Source organism: Capricornis sumatraensis, chromosome 3 (genome assembly GCF_032405125.1).
Source record: "Capricornis sumatraensis isolate serow.1 chromosome 3, serow.2, whole genome shotgun sequence".
In the NCBI taxonomy this organism is placed as follows: domain Eukaryota; kingdom Metazoa; phylum Chordata; class Mammalia; order Artiodactyla; family Bovidae; genus Capricornis; species Capricornis sumatraensis.
Window position 1 is genome coordinate 5,791,028 of NC_091071.1, and position 17,783 is coordinate 5,808,810.

At 48.7% G+C, this 17,783-nt stretch overlaps 1 protein-coding gene across 1 annotated transcript in view; it reads right to left on the reverse strand.

The window, feature by feature from the left end:
* ZNF3 (zinc finger protein 3) overlaps positions 1 to 17,567 on the reverse strand; it is a 527,297-nt gene extending 509,730 nt beyond the window's left edge. The window contains exons 1-6 of the mRNA XM_068968857.1: positions 17,499 to 17,567; positions 16,134 to 16,262; positions 14,018 to 14,154; positions 12,939 to 13,030; positions 12,534 to 12,660; positions 9,828 to 10,827 (exon numbers count right to left, since the gene is read on the reverse strand). Coding sequence (XP_068824958.1) covers positions 9,828 to 10,827; positions 12,534 to 12,660; positions 12,939 to 13,030; positions 14,018 to 14,072 — 1,274 coding nt within the window. The 5' untranslated portion in view covers positions 14,073 to 14,154; positions 16,134 to 16,262; positions 17,499 to 17,567. The remainder of the gene's footprint in view (positions 1 to 9,827; positions 10,828 to 12,533; positions 12,661 to 12,938; positions 13,031 to 14,017; positions 14,155 to 16,133; positions 16,263 to 17,498) is intronic.
* Between the last annotated feature and the right edge of the window lie 216 nt (positions 17,568 to 17,783).

Consider the following 17,783-nt stretch of genomic DNA (forward strand, 5'->3'; position numbering starts at 1 on the left):
TTAGGGCCACTCCTGAGCAGGGCTTTGTGAATCATCACATTTTTGGTTCACACATCAAAGTACTGAGCTGAACCCTTTGTGAGACAGAAACCCTGCTTGTTTCTTCCACCACATCAAAGGGAAATGAAGCCATAGGTGTGAGCAGAGAGACATCAGTTCAACAAAGGTAAAGGACGGGCGTGTGTGGGTCTCCTGCTTACATGCCTTATGACTTACGGGCCTGCTCAGATTGTCTAGTGACTACGCTCATATTTGTCATAAGTCACAGTATTGCAGTCTGTGTATTGGGGAAGGTGGGGACAGATTTTAAGGAGAACGGGCTTTAATCTTGAGAGGCACCTGAGTCAGGTGGGATCTTTGCATGGTCTTCAGGCAAAACGAGGCTCTTCTCCTGCATCAAGGGGGAAGAGAGGTGCTTTTGTTAGGCCAGAGGGCTCGGGAATTTAGGATTCCAGGTGATAAAGCATTGCTACTGAAATGTCTCAGATACCAGGACCCCAATCAGGGCCTGGAATCTTGGCCTCAGTAACTAGGTGAGGCTTTCCATTTAGCCACCTTTGCAGCTCTGCCACCCTTACAACTAAATCCTGCACCTGATTTTCAGAGCAGCCTGCCTTCACTGCAGAAGGTGCACCCTTAGACTCTACCTGGAGGACTTTGTGCCCTCAATGAATACTTGACCCGAGTCTGTTGTTTTCTTTCTTCAAAGCTTGAGCGAAGGAAACTCTGCAGCCCTTATAACTGCTCCTGTCCAAGTAACGTGCAGGTCACAGAACCAACCACCATTGAGTTTATCACCAGTCTCCTTTTTTAAAAAAAAAAAACAACAAACCACCTGTTCCAGAATCCCATTCTGAGGACTCACTTTCTAGGGCCACTTCCAGTACCAACTGTCAGAGTTTGGATTTCCCCTAAAACAGAGCCTAGGACCAGACCCTGGGGGCAGAGAGTTTATTTAGGGGATTAGAGGAAGCAGGAGTAAGGAAGCAAGGAGAGAGAGGAAGGAAAGTCAGTACCGGATGCAGTATTGAGCTGGTGCTAATGTTGGCAACCAGTGCCCAGGTCTGCTGGGGACCTTCAGAGATGGGGGAAGACCACTGGTTTACCGGAGCTCTGCTCAGCCCCAGAGCAGAGCGGCTGAGGACCCCTGGTGGGCTGGGAAGGTCACTATCCCTGGGACTGTGAAGCCGGCTTGGTTTGAAGATGCTTGTGAGCATCACCTCGTATGTCACGCAGGCACACATACATATGCACACATACACAGGACCCCTGGCCGGGCTGCCAGGTTTAGCAAATAAAAGCACATTTGGATTCCAGGTAAACAGTATACTTGGAACATACTTCTTATACTGGAAATACTATTCAGTGTCTGAAATTAGGGTTAGAGTATCTAGGCATTTTATCTGGCAGTCCTACCCCCAGTATGTGTGAGCAGCAAAGCCTCCATCTCTCTGTCCAACCTACTCCAAGAGCATAAGGGAGCAAAGGAGAGAGAGAAACAGGACATCATCAAAGTGCTTTAAAGGACGCTGTCAAGAAAGTGAAAGGACCACCCACAGAATGATAGAACATTTTTGCAAATCATGTATATGTGATAAGGCACCTTTATATTGAATATATTTACATCTGAGTAATAAAAAGACAACCAGTTGAAGACAGGCAAAGGAAAAAGATAAACCTGTGGACAATAAGTTTATGGAAAGGAAAGGTGCTCAAGATAGCCATGAGAAAAAGGCAAATCAAAACCACAGTGAAGCCACATCATACCCACTAGGATGGCTGTAATAAAAAAGATAACGTCAAGTGTTGAGGATGTAGAGAAGTCAGAAGCTCGTACCCTGGCAGTGGGCGTGTAAAATGTGACAGCCACTTTGGAAGGCAGTCTGGCATTTCCTCATTAAATACAGCATTTGACTGAAATTCCTGCCCTGTACACGTACCCAAGAGAAATGAAAACATATCCACACAAAAACTTGTACCCAAATGTTCAAAGCAACATTATTCATAATAGCCAAAAAGAAGGAAAATCCCAAATGTTTCCATCAGTGGGTGAAAGAATAAACAAAATGGGATTATCCATAGAACAGAATATTATTTAGCAATAAAAAGATGATGTATAGATTCCACACTGCAACATCCATAGGTGAAATGACATCATTATACTAAGAAGCTTAGAAAAGAAAAGCCACATATTGTATGACTATGATACCAGTTAACATGAAACGTCTAGAAGAGGCAAATCCATGGAGACAGAAAGTAGACTGGTAGTTGTCTAGGGCTGGGGGAGTTGGGGGGAAAGAGGAATGACTGTTAAAGGGTGCGGGGTTTCTTTTTAGGATGATATGTCAAATTGTGATGACTGGTTACACACTCTGGATACTAAAGACCACTGGATATGGTGATGAATTACATCTCAATAAAGTTGTTTTTAAAACAACACAAGCTCAAGCAAAGGCTTTGCCAAGTGGCCAGCCTTGGTGGAGCAATGAAGGATTCATGCTGTGGAGACCAGTGGATGCCTGTGTAGGCTGCTGCTTGGAAGATGCACTGGGCCAGGGACTCAGATGTGAAAAGACAAGATTCACACGAGCAGTTAATCCTTGCATGTAATATCTAGGGAAATTTTCTATCCATTTCAACTGGAATTGAGGATCAAGAATTCTGTGTGAGAAAACCCCCTTCCATCTGAGGGTCGACTTTCAGAGCACAACCCTTCCTAGATGGCAGTGCCCCTCACTAGTCTGAGAATGTAGCAAACACAGCCCTCTGCAAGAGCCCTTTGCATCTGCTGTCCTTGGGCTTGGAGTGCTTTCCCCCAGTTGTGAACATACTGGGAATTCAGCAACCTGGAAAGAAGGGTAGGACTCTGCAAACAGAACGGTACCAGCAAAGACACAGTGGTGGAAGTAAGTGGCAAGCACATGAGGGAGGGGCTGGGGGTCCTGGGGAGACTGGTGAGAGGAGAGTCCTCTGATGGTGGGTTGTGGAGTCAGTGGTGAAATCTGACAGGACAGAGTGACAGTTCCCGAACAGGTGTGAGATGTAAAGAAAAGGGGGTGGGGTTACCCCAGAGGATCATTCAGCTGGTGAAGTTCGGTGTATCTATGGTGTAATTAGAGCAGATATGAATTACTGACAACTTCTATGTTTAATTCAGGATACAAGACAGGTAACATAAGTAGCTTTATGAGCAATTTTTTTTTTTTTTTTGGTCACTTGCTACTCCATGAGTCTGCATCAGCCTCTTCCTGCAAAAGAGACCATCTGAACTTCCTTTTCATTGGAACTTTTCGTCTGGAGTCCACACTGTGATAAGGCAGACCAGGAGGGAAGAGGGTGGCGGTGGTATTTCACAGTTCTGGACAGTTTTGTCTTGATGTCCTCCTGCCCCCAGCCTAAGTGTTGTACCACACAGAACGACACACAGCACAGAAGGTCCTGCACGTGGGCATGATGGTGACGGTGACTGTGATGTCGAGATGGTCTGGGGTGGTATCCAGGAGGACATGATGGAGTCTTGAGGGAAGGAGAAGTCACACCCTTGTTTCTAGAAAAGGAACAGTTGCCTGTATTACTGGTCCCTGTTCTCAATTCAGCTTTTATGCCATTTGCTCACTGAAGCTTTTATGTGTCGACCACATGCTCTGTCCACGGGCAACACCAGCTGGCCTCCTGTGACTCCCCATTTCATTTGCAGAGTCAACACCATGGTGTAATTAAGAGCCCAAGCTCCAGAGCCAGACTGCCTGGGTTTGAACCCTTGTTCCACTGCTTACTGTCTCTATTGTGTATCGGGTTCTCATCCATAAAAAGAGGGGTGTTAATATGACTAACAGCACATATGATCGTGTGAAGATAATGCTGACTTTCCTGTTCATGCTGGCGCATAGATGATCAGTAAAGATACCCTGTCATGATGGTTACCGACCTCTCCTGGGGTCTCACTCTGGCTCCCATTAGGCTGGCGTCCCCTTCGTGCAGTGGGTAGTTCATCTCCATATCCCCCACGGCACTCACTGAGCTGCTGGCGAAGAGCTTCAAGGGTCAGTGGCAAGAGATCTGGAGAGACTGTGATGAGTGCCTCTGAGTCTCCCTGCTCCGTCTAGTCTGTTGTGCCTGGAGAACTCCCCTCCCTCCTCTCCTTCCTTTCTTCTTTCCTGAAGATAAAGGAATAAAAACAGGGCAATAATAGTACCCAGCTCACAGGCTGGCTACAAAGATTAAATGAGTTATCAGGTAAAGCGCTTAGAACAATTCCTGATACACACACAGCATGTGCGCCACGGCTGGTACTCCCTACTACCTTTATTTTCCCTTTTTCTTGATGTATGTTTTTCTTCTGATTATGAACGCCATACTTATTTGTGGTAGAAATGTGTGAAAATGTAGGGAAAACCCCCACCAGAGTGAAGGAGACAGAGGTATGAACAAATGAAGAGGAGGAAGAGCAAAATCGAGCGTGGGTACAAGGTGCAGAGGCGGCTGGAGGAAAAGGTGGACCTGGTGGGGCCGGAAGGTGGCGTCCCCCAGGCCCTGGGAAGGCTCCACAGACTAGGGGAAGGTTACGGAGGAGGAGGTTTGCAGAGACGAATTAGGTGGATGGAACAGAGACGCTTGTTAGGTGGATGAAGGGGAGGGCAATTAGCATGTCCAAAGGCACAAGGCTTTAAGTGACATCCAGGCGCTGTCACTGCCGCTCTGCATTGCCCCCGTGTGGTGGAGGGGAGGAGGGTCGGGAGAGTGGGTAGGGCCGGGAAGTGAGAAGTCCTGTGTCGACAAGAAGAATTTAGACTCTGACCTGGGGGATGAGAAGGGGGCCCTGGACGGCTTGGAGGTGCCATCATCCAATCAGCAGTTAGGAGAGATGACTCCGGCCCAGGCAGGACCAATGGGCTGGAGGAGACTTTGGGAGCAAAGAGACCTGCTGCTAAGGCTGGTGCCAAAGTCCGGAACAAGTTAGAGACAGCCGCTGCGGAAGCCCCCGGAATGGGCCCTATAGGATGGGCTGGAGACGTGGAGGGAGAGGATGTGGGGAGGAAAAGTAGCGCAGCCAGAACGACGCCCAGGTCTGGGGCTTGACAGGGAGGTTGTCGTCAGCAGCCAAAGCAAGGGATCCACGAGGGAAGCCATGTTTGTGGAGGAAGGTGCTGAGAACCCTCTGTCATTCCCAAGAAACCACACTGGTGACCATATTTATCTGTGTGTGTAGATGGTAGTCCATGGGAATTCTTATTCACTAAAAAAACCCTTCAGTTTTTCATTATTGCTGTATTTTAAATAATGCACCTGACTGCTTTTATTTAAGTGGAAAAAACCCTTAAACTCTATAAACAATTTGTTGTTCAGTCGCTAAATCATGTCTGACTCTTTGTGACCCCGTGGACTGCAGCACACCAGGCTTCCCTGTCCTTCACTGTCACCCAGAGTGTGCTCAAATTCATGTCCATCCAGTCAGTGATACTATCTAACTATCTCATCCTTTGCTGCCCTCTTCTTTTGCTTTCAGTCTTCCCCAGCATCAGGGTCTTTTCCAATGAGTCACTTCTTCACATCGGGTGGCCAAAGTATTGGAGCTTCAGCTTTAGCATCAGTCCTTGCAGTGAATGTTCAGGGTTGATTTCCTTTAGGATGGACTGGTTTGATTTCCTTGAAGAAGAAAAAAGAAATCTTTGGGGAGCTTTTAAAGACAATCTTTTAATCAGAGAGGAACAGTTTGCTAAGCTGTTCTTTTCCATCACCACCCTGTTGTTCACACTGCTGGCAACTGCCATGTTCGGGTAAAACCAGGCTTTTCCCCTACTTGGAAATTGAAGACAGAATATTCTCTCTCAGAGTTATTTCAGTTGGAGCTCAAAGGACAGGTGTAACTTAGGGTGGGCAGGAGGCATCAGGGATAAATTTGCTTTGCTATTTTTATGACTGATAATGTCCCTGTGAATCACTCACAGGTGAGAAGGCAGAGCTACGGGTGGGAGGCAGGAGCGCACGAGGGGGTGGCACTCAGCACAGCTTAACGGCCAGCGATTTTGCCTGGGGCAACAACCGGCCTCCCATCCCTGCACACAGCACCGTGGAGAGGAGAGCCATCTGCTGAGGGATACTGCCCCAAGTGTTTGCACTGAGCGGAGGTTGAAGATGCTTTCCAAGGCCCTCCTGGATTCTAATTCTCATTGGCTGGAAGTAGGGAGCTGGAGCAGGATGCAGGGGGAGTGAACACGGGGTATGTTTGGGACTCATTCATCCTGCTACTCGATGCGACAGACTTTTTGCTTGAGCAAACCTTCGGCTTCCAAAACTTTTCTTAGGCCCCTCTGTGCTCTTCCTTGTAAAATCTAGTTTTAGTGAGTCCCCTGCCCCTCACGTCTGAACCCCCTTAATATCTAGTCATCCTGCACCAACCCCCTAGGGAGATGTCCAACCACCCTGCCCTTTCTCCAGAAGAATCCTGAGTCAGTTTAGCCAAACCCCTCTGACCCCTAAAGCTTCCCCTTAGAAAGTTCCCATCCACTGACCCCCTCCCTGCTCCTTCGCTATACATCCCCACGTGGCCATACAAAAACCACCTGGGAAAGGGTCAGGAAGAGTATGTGCCGTGGGTCTGCTTCTACTATGACCTTCACTTGGAAATCCCCCTGCCTCCATGACCTCAATTCTGAAACCTTCCCCTGTGACAGCAATCCATCTTTCCCGCTCAGGACTTGATGCTGGTCAGATGTAGGAGGATGAGAATAATTAATCTTTTAAATTATTTATTTTTTTTTTGGCTGCACTGGGTCTCTGTTGCTGCTCTGAGGCTTTCATTGAGGTGAGCATGGGCTGCTCTCTAGCTTCCTGGCGCACAGGCTTCTCAGGGAGGTGGTTTCTCTTGTTGCAGAGCATGGGCTGTAGGGAGAGGGCTCAGTAGTTGGAGAGCACAGGCCGTTTCCCTGTGGCATGTGGTATCTTAGTTCCCAGGGATTGAACCTGTGTCCCCTGCATTGGCAGACGGATTCTTAACCACTGGACCACCACCTCAGATGTTTTGACCTTGAGCGGTTTATAGAAATTCTGAGAGGGGCCAGTTTATGGGGGGGGAAATGTATCTGGTTTGAAAGAAACAATTGGAAACTTTCAAAAGGCCCAAATGTAAATGCCCCCCAGTCTGATGAGACCAGAGACTGGAGGTTGGGAGAGATCAGGACCACGTGTGCAGATGTAAAAATTAATTGAAGTTAATAATTGAGCTCATCGGAGTAAACGGGTTCCCAGGGTAACAGCATAGGCACAGAAAGAGACCACTGATACCGTGACTGAACAGTGAGGAATGCACAGTTAGGGACGGAAAAGAGCAATCAGGAGAGAAAGGGATGCATCATCACGACACTCAGGTGAATCAGATGTTATAGCTATTTCAAAGGTTTTTTTTAAATGTATTTTTCAGGCAGTGGCCCTGCTGAGTCTCAGGTCCCCCTGAGAAGTTCTGAGGAGTGACGGTCATGGTCTTTTTGGAGTGGAGGCGGTCAGCGCTGGGGCAGAGAAGGGACTGAGCCACCCCCCGCCCCCCCGCCGTGCAGTGATGGGCCATCACCCAGCAGCTCCACGTGCTGTCTCTCCCAGAGCTTCACAACTGCAGCTGCACGTGAGGAGCCAGGCACCTCCTGCCTGCCACTTCCTCTCCTTTACCACAGAGAGCCTAGTAAGGCCCCGCTCAACGTTTAGCTCCTAGAAATGTTCTCCATTTCACGACCAGTTCTTCTCAGTGTAAATGTTTAGGAGCTCTACCTTCAGGAATTATACTTCATGGATCTGACTCGAACTCCAACACCTGTGTGACTAGCAAGCAGCCTAGTGACCCTGCTGTGATGGTTCACGGTCTGCACTTGGAGAAACAGTCAGCCTCAAGTCTGTGGCGGGCGTCAAAGAGCCAAAAATGGTGAGTTTAAACAATTTAAAACATATTAGATGGCCAATCACAGTATATGATCCAGAATTTTTCAGAGGCTAGAGTTCCAGACATTTCCTCATCTTCTCCGTCTCAGCCTTCTTCATGACTATAACCCCCCACCCCCTGCCAAGAGCCAAACCAAGAAATCTCAATGTGCCTATTGTTTTGTTTTGGGCTGTGTGGTATGGCTTGCAGGATCTTAGTTCCCCAACCAGGGATTGAACCTTGCACCCAGACAGTGAGAGAACCGAGTCCCAACACTGGACCTCCAGGGAACTTCCTCGCTATGTCCATTGTGACCCAGCATCTAATGAGGCTCCTGTCAAGGACCCCACATTCAGAAGCGCCTTTCCAGTCCTGGTTGCTGGTGCTAAGTACTGCACCACAGAAAAGGACATGCAGCACGTAAAACCCTAAAGGCAGGCGTTGAGTGTGTAAGTGGCCATGTGAATGAGACTGCCCGTGTGTGGCGTGAAGTATGCCGTGTGCAGAGGACAGGCTGGGGTCCAGGGAGGGAGGTGCCAGGTTTGAGATTAGAGGAGAAATAAATGGTCGTTTGTAAAAAGTTTTAAAGATTAATTTTTAAAGACTCCATTCATAGTCACTAATGTTTGCTTAAACTGAAATAAATTTGGCCCCTGCACAAAGACACACTCAAGCCATCCTTCTGAAAAACTATTCTGTTTAATAGTGCATTTCATTTATGCTACAGATGAGCAGGACTGGGAAAACAGAATGAAAGGTCACCCCTTCTGCTGGGAAAACTTGGGGAGCTCCATCCTAACCCAGCAAGGAGCCCTCCGCTATGCTCAGGCCCGAGCTTCCTCCTTGGGGCTTTGCTCTCTGCATTCACACTTGGCTGCTGAAGTCAGAGGTGAGGTCGGGAGAGGTCTAGTGGCTGGGGCCAGAGGTCATAGGTCTCAGAAAGCAGGGCAAGCTGGCTGAGCGAGCTCCTTAAAAGCATCCTTGGTAGCTAGGGGTTTAGCTTAAATCACTTTCCATCACAGGAGTGGCCGGAGGAAGAGGAGGAGAGGAGGGAAGGAAAATGGAGGCCAGTGCTAAAGGCTTTGGATCCTTCCCCTCAGGTTATGCTCAAGGAGGAGCTGGGCTTTGCAACTGGTCCTGTCATAAAAGGGATGAGCGAGTTCTCCACCAAACGCGTGGAGGTTTGGTCTTGCTGCTCCAAGAGCCTTGGAGGATACACGGTCACTACAGAAAACCTCTCTCGGTGTTCCCCCACACCTGCCCAACGAAATAACAAATCCCTCAGCACCAGATTTCCATAACTAATGAAGTCAGGAAACAAAATAGCACATTCCTTATCAAAAGGAAGAAATTCCTCATCAAAATTTAAAGCTGGATTAGAAGCAGTGGCTTTGAAATGCAGCCTCCATTTCCCCTTTCTAGCACGAAACGCAACCCAGAACGTTCTTTCCACTTTCTTCTGTGCTGACTATGCCAACTCCAACTAGAGGAACCCCTGGAGTTTTATTCCTACTGTGCTTCCATCCCCACTGGGGAAAGGCTCTTCTGGTGTGAGAAAAATGATCTAGTGCAAACTCCCCTCCCAAATGGAAGGAGACTGGTCCCAGAGATTCCTCTGCTCCCAGCGCTCTGTCTGTTGCTGGCAGCCTAATTCTTCAAGGCTGGAATCATTCCTGGGAAAAATGACTAGGTTGCTAATCACTGGGCCAGGATGATTTGCCCAACAGGCCCCGTTCTCTAAGGTGAAAGGCTGGAGTTGGAAGGGACACATCCTAAGTTCATACTCAGGTAGTAAGGCAGGAGCTCTGGAGACTCAGAAAGTGAGGAAAACCGGCGTGTGGCTCTCTTTCACGTAGATTCTCTGATATTTACTTCAGCAGTAACTTGGAGGGAACTTTTACTCACTCCCATTACATTCAAAGGCTTCTCTCCAGTGTGAATTCTCTGGTGGCGAACCAGAGCGGAGCTGTACCTAAAGGCTTTCCCACACTCACTACATTCATAGGGATTCTCCCCAGTGTGGATTCTTTGATGCTGAATAAGGCCTGAGCTATAGGTAAACTTCCCTCCACATTCCATACATTCATAGGGCTTCTCTCCAGTGTGGATCCTCTGGTGCTGATAGAGGTGTGAGCTCTGGCTGAAGGCCTTCCCACACTCGTTACATTCATAGGGCTTCTCTCCAGTGTGGATCCTCTGGTGGTGAATGAGGGTGGAGCTCCTGCTGAAGGCTTTCCCACATTCGTTACAAGCGTATGGTTTCTCTCCAGTGTGGATCCTCTGGTGGTGAGTGAGGGTGGAGCTCCAGCTGAAGGTTTTCCCGCACTCGTTACATTCATAGGGCTTCTCTCCCGTGTGGATCCTCCGGTGGAGAATGAGAGCTGAGCTGCAGCTGAAGGTCTTCCCGCAGTCATTGCACTCGTAAGGTTTCTCCCCAGTGTGGATCCTCTGATGCTGAATAAGGTGTGAGCTCTGGCTGAAGGCCTTCCCACACTCGCTACATTCATAGGGTTTCTCCCCGGTGTGGATTCTCTGATGCTGAATAAGGTCTGAAGTTCGATTAAAGCTCTTGCTACATTCATCACATTTATGGGGCCTGTCCCCCACAGGGAGTCTCTGATGGGAAATGAGGTTGGCGCCCACCGTGAAGCTGTCCCTCAGATTGCCGCACTTCTCACTTCTCCCTCCTGTGGGGGCTCGCTGCTCCTCAGCTGCCACCTGACCAAACTCCTGCATCTTCCTATTCAGTCTCTCTCCAGAGGAGCTCCCCAGCTGCCTCTTCAGACTGACTTCTTGTTCATAGGCTTCTTCAAACTTAAGACCCTGAGAAATATCCTTCTGGAATCTTCCCAACAGCACCCCGTGTGATCCTCTATCTTCAGAAATTTCAGAATCAGGCTCAGTTCTGGTCTCACCATCTGGCACAATATAGAACACAAATATCACTTGTTCCTTGTGGAAAAAAGGCAAAACCAGAGACAGGCTCATCACATCATGTTCACAGGCTAAAAGCACATGCCACTTATCAATGTGCAAAAAGGCCTGCCCAGGCTGTATGCAGCTGATGCAGAATAAGAGAACTGGGCCAAAGAAACGGAAGGAGAAAAGAAGGAAAATCGAGAAATAAGCTGGAAGTGAAGAGAAAACTGGATCAGGCAGAGGTAGGGAACCAAAAAATAGGAGAGGCAGGACAAACTGTTTAATGAAGAGACAAAGTCCTAGAGGTCAGAGGCTCAAGATAAACTGGGAGACGGTGACAGCCGGGCCAGTGAGAGGATGAAGGGGAGTGGGTACAAGAAACACAACACGGACCAGTCTGTCTCCCACAGGAAGACACAGCCGGGTGTGGAGAAGCAGCAGCACATCAGGAAGCCACAACAAGGGTGCAGCCCTGCAGCCCCAGGGAAACAGGACACTCTGGTCTGCAGTCGTGTCACCTTCACCAAGTCCATGGGAACAGGCAAGAGACAAAGGTCAGTCCAGCTCCAGCCCTGGGCCTAGAACACTGCTAACTGAGCAGATTTGTAAACAGTTTCTATGTTTGACTTTGCCATTCTCAGCGCTCTAGAGTTTCTAAGGGAACTTCAGGCACAGAGGACAAGTGGAAGGGGTCCAGATGGTTAGCATGTTTAGTCTGTCAGTAACTGAAGGAGTCAAGGCAGGGCAGTGAGCGTTAGGGACAGAAAAGAGCTGTTCCTCCCTCACCCGAACAGGTGTCTCTCAGGACCTCTCTGCTCTCAGTTCCCTTCCTATCCAGGCCCCTCAGCAATTCCTCTCACTCCAGCCCAGATATCACATCAAAATTCAGAAAAGGGAATCCTGCTCATGGGGAAAGACAGGACAAGGTTTATCCTGTTCATACCAAACGGCCCAAAGCTCAATCCCAGACCCAGGACCTGCAGGGGACAGAGAAGACACACAGAGGGAGGCCTCACGTGGGAGCAGGGAAGACCCTGGCCTTGCCCAGGAAAACGTCCTGACAGTGGGTGAGGGGGAAGGAAGGAACAGTCCACAGGTTTAAAGGTTAAGAAGCTAACTGCTCCCTGACACAAGGTGAAATTTCTACAAGGGCAGCAGTTACCCGAGGTCCATCCACAAAGCAACAGGTCCCTAGAGGAAGTCCAACAGAGAAGGGGAAGAGCCTGACAGAGTTCCAGAATCTTCACTTGGGCACAGAGCAGTGCCTCACATGTTCAGGGATCCCAATGTGTGAATCTTTTGAGAAAATCTCTAGGTTATATATTAATGTTAAGTCCTAAGAATAACATGAGAAAAAGTAACAGATTGAGAGTTTAAAGGCCAGGGCTCGGGTCCAGCCAGTCACTAGCAATATGAATGTATGCAAAGCATTTAAGACTTCTGAGCTCTCTTTCCTCACCTATAAAATGAGGATAATTCTGGCTGCCTCAACAGCTGCAACATTGTGAGGACTGAAGGAAAGACTATCTGTAAACACTCTTAAGGAACTACAAACTGCAAATGGGAGTCACTATCATTGTTGTCAGAACTTTCTGAGACGAAGTCAGTCCTTAGATAATGATTTTCAGTGACTCAACTGTTACTAGCAAAGGAGGAAGCCAAGAAAGGCCAAAAGGGAGTTTCACTGAGGAAGCATCATTCCTACCCAGCGAGAACACGTTGCCGTAATTCTCCAGCATCACGTCCCTGTAGAGGTCCCTCTGGGCAGGCTCCAAACGCTTCCACTCCTTCCGGATGAAGTACACAGCCACATCCTCAAAGGTCACCAGCTCCTGAAACGACACATTCTCGTGTGCAATTTCTGGTTCAGGGATGAGGCTGGTAGAGCCAAAAGCTAATTCGGGATGGGGTTGAATAACACTTCCTAATATTTGGGAAGTGGGAATGGCGGTCAGGGTGGAGGAAGACAGAAGAGAGGCTGAGACTAAGTGGAGTCCATGATTCCACAGGGCAGTCCCGCGGTCCTGACAGGGGAAGCACAGAACGGGACGTTGTTGCACAAGAGATTTCCGCACAGCGGGAAGGGAAAGAAGGGTAAAGCATGGCTCACCTGGGCCTTGGCCTTCAGGAGCGCAGCTGCCAGCATCTCATCCCCCAGACCGCCCTTGTCAGAAAACGCGGGGCCTTTTGAGGAAGGAAGAGCTGAGGACGAGAGGGTCCGTGAGAGCCGCTCGGCACTTGAGCCGCTCCACCTGTTATGGAAACTCCTGGGTCCAGGCCCACGTAGTGCCCCCACTCCTACACCTCTAGGTTCACTCCCTCTGCCACTGGAAGAGGTGCTCATGGCCAGCGTGGGCCTCGTGGCCTGAGCAGAGACGCCCACAGCCCTGCTGACTCTGGCTCTCTGGTCTGTCCCAGGAGGCACCAGCTATCCTGTTAGTGTCTCTTCCATCGTTCTCCACATTTCAACTCAATCTCCTGGACTTCTTACCCAGAGGAAAGCTAGCTTCACTCGAACTCTGAAGCAAATCATAATGCCCACGATTCTTATTTTCTCGATCCCCAGATCAAATCTACACACCGTGTTTCCCATTTCTGTGCTTGATTATGTATCTTTTCCTGTAATTCTTAAGTTAACATATTGGTCCCTGAAAGACTAACTCTCTGGAGATACTAGATTCTGCAGAATCATGCAGATAAAAATGTTTTTAAATGCGTTTTCCTGATAAGCATGGGAATAATACTTCCTTGGACGCAAACTGGCTCCAAAGTTAGTGGCAGTCTATGAGAACAAAATACAAATACTTTTCACGCCCTTCCTCTTCCTTCTACCCTTTTTGCCTGTGATCTGCAAAATAACTCCCCAGAGCTCCCCTAAGCACATGCTCCAGAAGAGCACAAACCAGGGCTGTTACAAAGCGCCTGGAAAATGGGAGTTTGGTGATTGTCACAGTTTTCTAAATGCTGCATGAGGAACCCACAGCCCTTAAAAATATCTCAGCTATAAAACCTATCAAGCTGTACTGAATGAATGGCTTCAGTCAGCATCCCCCACTAGGCTGGGAGTTAGTGAAAGGCAAGGACTATGATCTCTCCAGTCAGGATTCCAGCAGTTAGCCCAGCCCCTGGTGAATGAGCGATTTCAATGGGCGTCTGCTGAATAAGTGAATAAAAGAATAAATTCCTTACTGCTCTCAAGCAAAGCCTGAGGTTCCTGAGATACTCGATCAGCCTGAGTTTCCATGGGTCGTGCTAGAAGCTCGGATCTCTGGTCTCCTATTTTCAGAGTCAGCAGGAAGCAGGTTTTCTATGAGAAGGTGGAAGCACTGCAGAAGCAAAAGTTCAAGGTTCAAAGATAATTTTTTAAAAACCCTCCTGCATACAGGAAGAGGGGAACTAGTATTTCAGTTAGTACCAAAACAGCAAGAGGAAATGTAGTAACTGGGACCAGTCTTTTGGGTCAAAGGCCCAAGTTCCTGGACAACATCCCACTTTAGGCTCCCCAACTCACACTGGGTGGAATTTCTAACAACAAAAATGGAGAACACAGGTGCCAAATGATGCCATTAACGAAGTTAAATACTAAGCAATTACTCAAATGAAGGACAGTGAAAAAAGAGTGTTACAGGCTGCAAAATGTATAAGGATCAAGTTTTAAGTATACTTGGAATAATGGATAAACTAACGTATACAGATTTTTTTTTAATCCTCATAAACATTTTTCTTCTACCAAAAAGAAAAAAAAAATTTTTTTACTGTGGTACATTTCTAGCTGTTATAGTAAATGTAGATGCTCTCTTTAGAAGAAAAGGGGCCAAGAAATAGCCCCCAAATAACAGATATTACAGAATATTTCCAGAACTTCCACAAGTTCTCTGTCTCATTTTACAAACCCTGTCTCACAGAACTAGGACAGATAGCTCAGATCTATTAAGATAAATTCGGGAGTTCCCCAGTGGTCCAGTGGTTAGGATTCAGTGCTTTCACTGCAGTGGCCCAGGTTCAATTCCTGGTCAGGGAACAGAGATCCTGTAAAGCATGCAGCATGGCCAGAAAAAAAAAAAAAGATAAATTCTTTCTCCATTTCTCCCTGAGACAGGTTTCCGTCTTTAGTCTCAGTCAATGGTGGGATGTTATTGACGGGTCTGGGCCCTTTCCGTGGTCCCTGCATAGTCTCATCGCAGGGTGTGGATGGACATACTCGCCAGGTTCTGGGAGACTCGTCCTAGTTGCTGTGTCTCCTTACCCGGAGAAGTAGCAGCCAGCCTGCCTTTTTAACCTCCCTTCTCTCATAACAGATTTCCTTGGATCAGAATGTTAGTCCCTGAAGCAAGAACCAATGCTTTTTAAAAAGCCGAATATCATTTATTGCTGTGTTTTTATCCCTGCTAAGGTCCCTGCTCCCTAGTTGCCATGGCAATCAAGAGGTCTGTTCTCTGTTGCTCCAGTGAATAACAGTGAATGTCAAATTAGTACCTAGACTAAGATTTGAATCTCAAGTACAAGTCTGTCCTCAAGAATCAACAGGTTGAGAAGAGTGCAGCAGTCCCCAAAGCAGCCTGACACTTAGGCAAGAACCTAAGGGAAAACCCCTGGATTTTGGCCACCTGCCTCTCTTTATTCATCTACTCATATAACAAACATCTGTTGAGTGCCAAGTACATTGCAGGGTACTCCTGAAAGGAGTGAAAAATCAAGAGTGACTGTCGCATTCATGTAAGATATACAAGGAGAAGGGCCCCCTAGAGTCACTCAGAGTTTAGAGAACTCTAGTCTTTGGGCAGCGAAGGGCTATAGAAGGCCCATCACAGTGCCAGGATATGGTGGAAAGCAATGCATCAGGCATGAGCCAGGTCCACTGACAATCAAGGTGACACACCCTCTTGCTATCATCACCCTCCTAGCTGGGGCCCTCGGCTTTTTCTGAGTCAGCCATCTTATTCTTCCTACTGCCCAACTTAACAATCTCCAGGACTGGTTATAAGCAGACACTCCCAATAAATCCACTCTCAGTCTAAACTCTCCTTAGAAAGTCAGAGGCTCAGACTCCAGAGAAAGAAGTAGCACTCCCTCCTCGCAGCTGGGTTAACCAAAGCTGGAGCTCAAAGGCATACTGTTGAGAACAAGTCCCCAGTGTCTGGACCACTGAACAATGTTTCTCACAGAAAGAAAAACCTCCATTGTGCCTTAGAGCTTCAGGTCCAGGCAGGGCCCTTCCCCTGCTCCACTGCCCATGTGACCCCCTGCAGTGCTCCTGGGGACTAGGAAAGATGACCAGGCAGTGAGAAGTCATGGAAAGCTTTACCTGCTGGACTCTTTCCTTCCTTCTCTGGAGTCAGTCTCTAGAAGGCCAGAGTAGCAATTATTGGGAAATTGGCAGCCTCTGTTCAAATCCCTGGGAGTTCAGACTTTAGTTGTTATCAGTGCTGTAGGACTAAGGAAAAGAAAAAGAAAAAGGAATTTCAAATGTTTATGTAAACTTCACTTCTAATCTGGATATTTGGAGTTAAGAGGAAAAGACAAAGGACCTATGCTAATAAATACTGATTAAGACCACAGCTGGTATTTGTGTTGCACCTTTAGAACTGGAAGGAAATCACGGTTCTCCAGGTCAACCTCCCACCCAAGACAAGAAACACCTTCTCAAGTTCCTAAGGTTCTGGCCGCTAACTTGCTACTAGACAGTCTCAGCTACTTCAGGGAGTCTCTCCCACTGCCGTACAGGTAAGCCATTAGAAAGGGCTTTGGATGCTTAACTGAAAAAAAATCTACCCCTTGGACTTTCACCTCTCAGAGTCCTAGTGTCCGGTGTGATAGAACCTTCTCCTTCCGCAGGACTTTCCACAAACAGGTGAAACCAGATGATGCCCACTCTCCACAACCTCTCTTCTTCGGGATAATAAATAGGTTTAGTTCCTCTAAGTGCCCCACAGATTTCAAGTTCAGGGTCCTGCTTCTCCTCTCCATGAGTTTCAGAAAGGAAACACCCGGTCTGTGTTCAATCCCAGTTGAAAAGCGAATCAAATCAGGGACCTAATACAGCTGAAATGGGACCCAGTTGTACACCTCTCCGAAAAAGACTCGATTTACTGGGCGCCAGGGGGATTCTTCTGTCATCTGAATGATTCTAACTGCGCTTCCTGCTGCTGCTGCTAAGTCGCTTCAGTCGTGTCCGACTCTGTGCGACCCCAGAGACGGCAGCCCACCAGGCTCTCCCGTCCCTGGGATTCTCCACGCCAAGAACTGCGCTTCCTAGAACCCCTCATTCTCTGGTCCGGTCTCAGCTGATTAAACCCTCCCTCCCGCCGGGAGAGCGGATAACTGTTAACATCATATGAAAACGTCTCCGGGAAGGACCAAGTTAGGGTCGCTGTCATCGGCCGTTTAAAGAGAGGGATGCCTCTCCAGCCATACTGGAACTTTGAAAGGCTGGAGCCGGGCGCTGTCGCAGAACCAGAACCACAGCCCCTTTCCTCCCCCGACGCAGGGCCGGCCGTGAGGGGCGGGGTGCCGGGGTGCCGGGGAAAGCAGAGTTGGCACCGGCGCCCCCCTGGCACCCTGCTCCAGGTGGTCCTGGGGACCCCGCGGGCCGCGGCGGCAGGGACACCACCCCTTCTCCGGCGATCACTGCCTCCGTCCCACCTCGAGCCCTGGGGGCGGCCGGACTCACCCTGGGGGCAGGGACGGTAGATTTAGGGGACCGGACACCAAACAGGCCCTGTTGGACACTGTCACGGACCCACACACCGGGGACAGAACAAAGAACGGAAGTTCCCTCCGTTTCGCTTCCGGGTCGGCCTTAGTCACCCCCCCCTCCACCACCCTGGATGTCCCCCCTCCACGTCCACTTGTTCCCTCTAGGAAAATGGGAGGTCTTCGCCTCTCGGTGGTTTGCTGACTGGGCGCGGGGCCCCTGCGCTGAAGCGACACTGCGGGCCTGCCTTCTCCGCCCTTC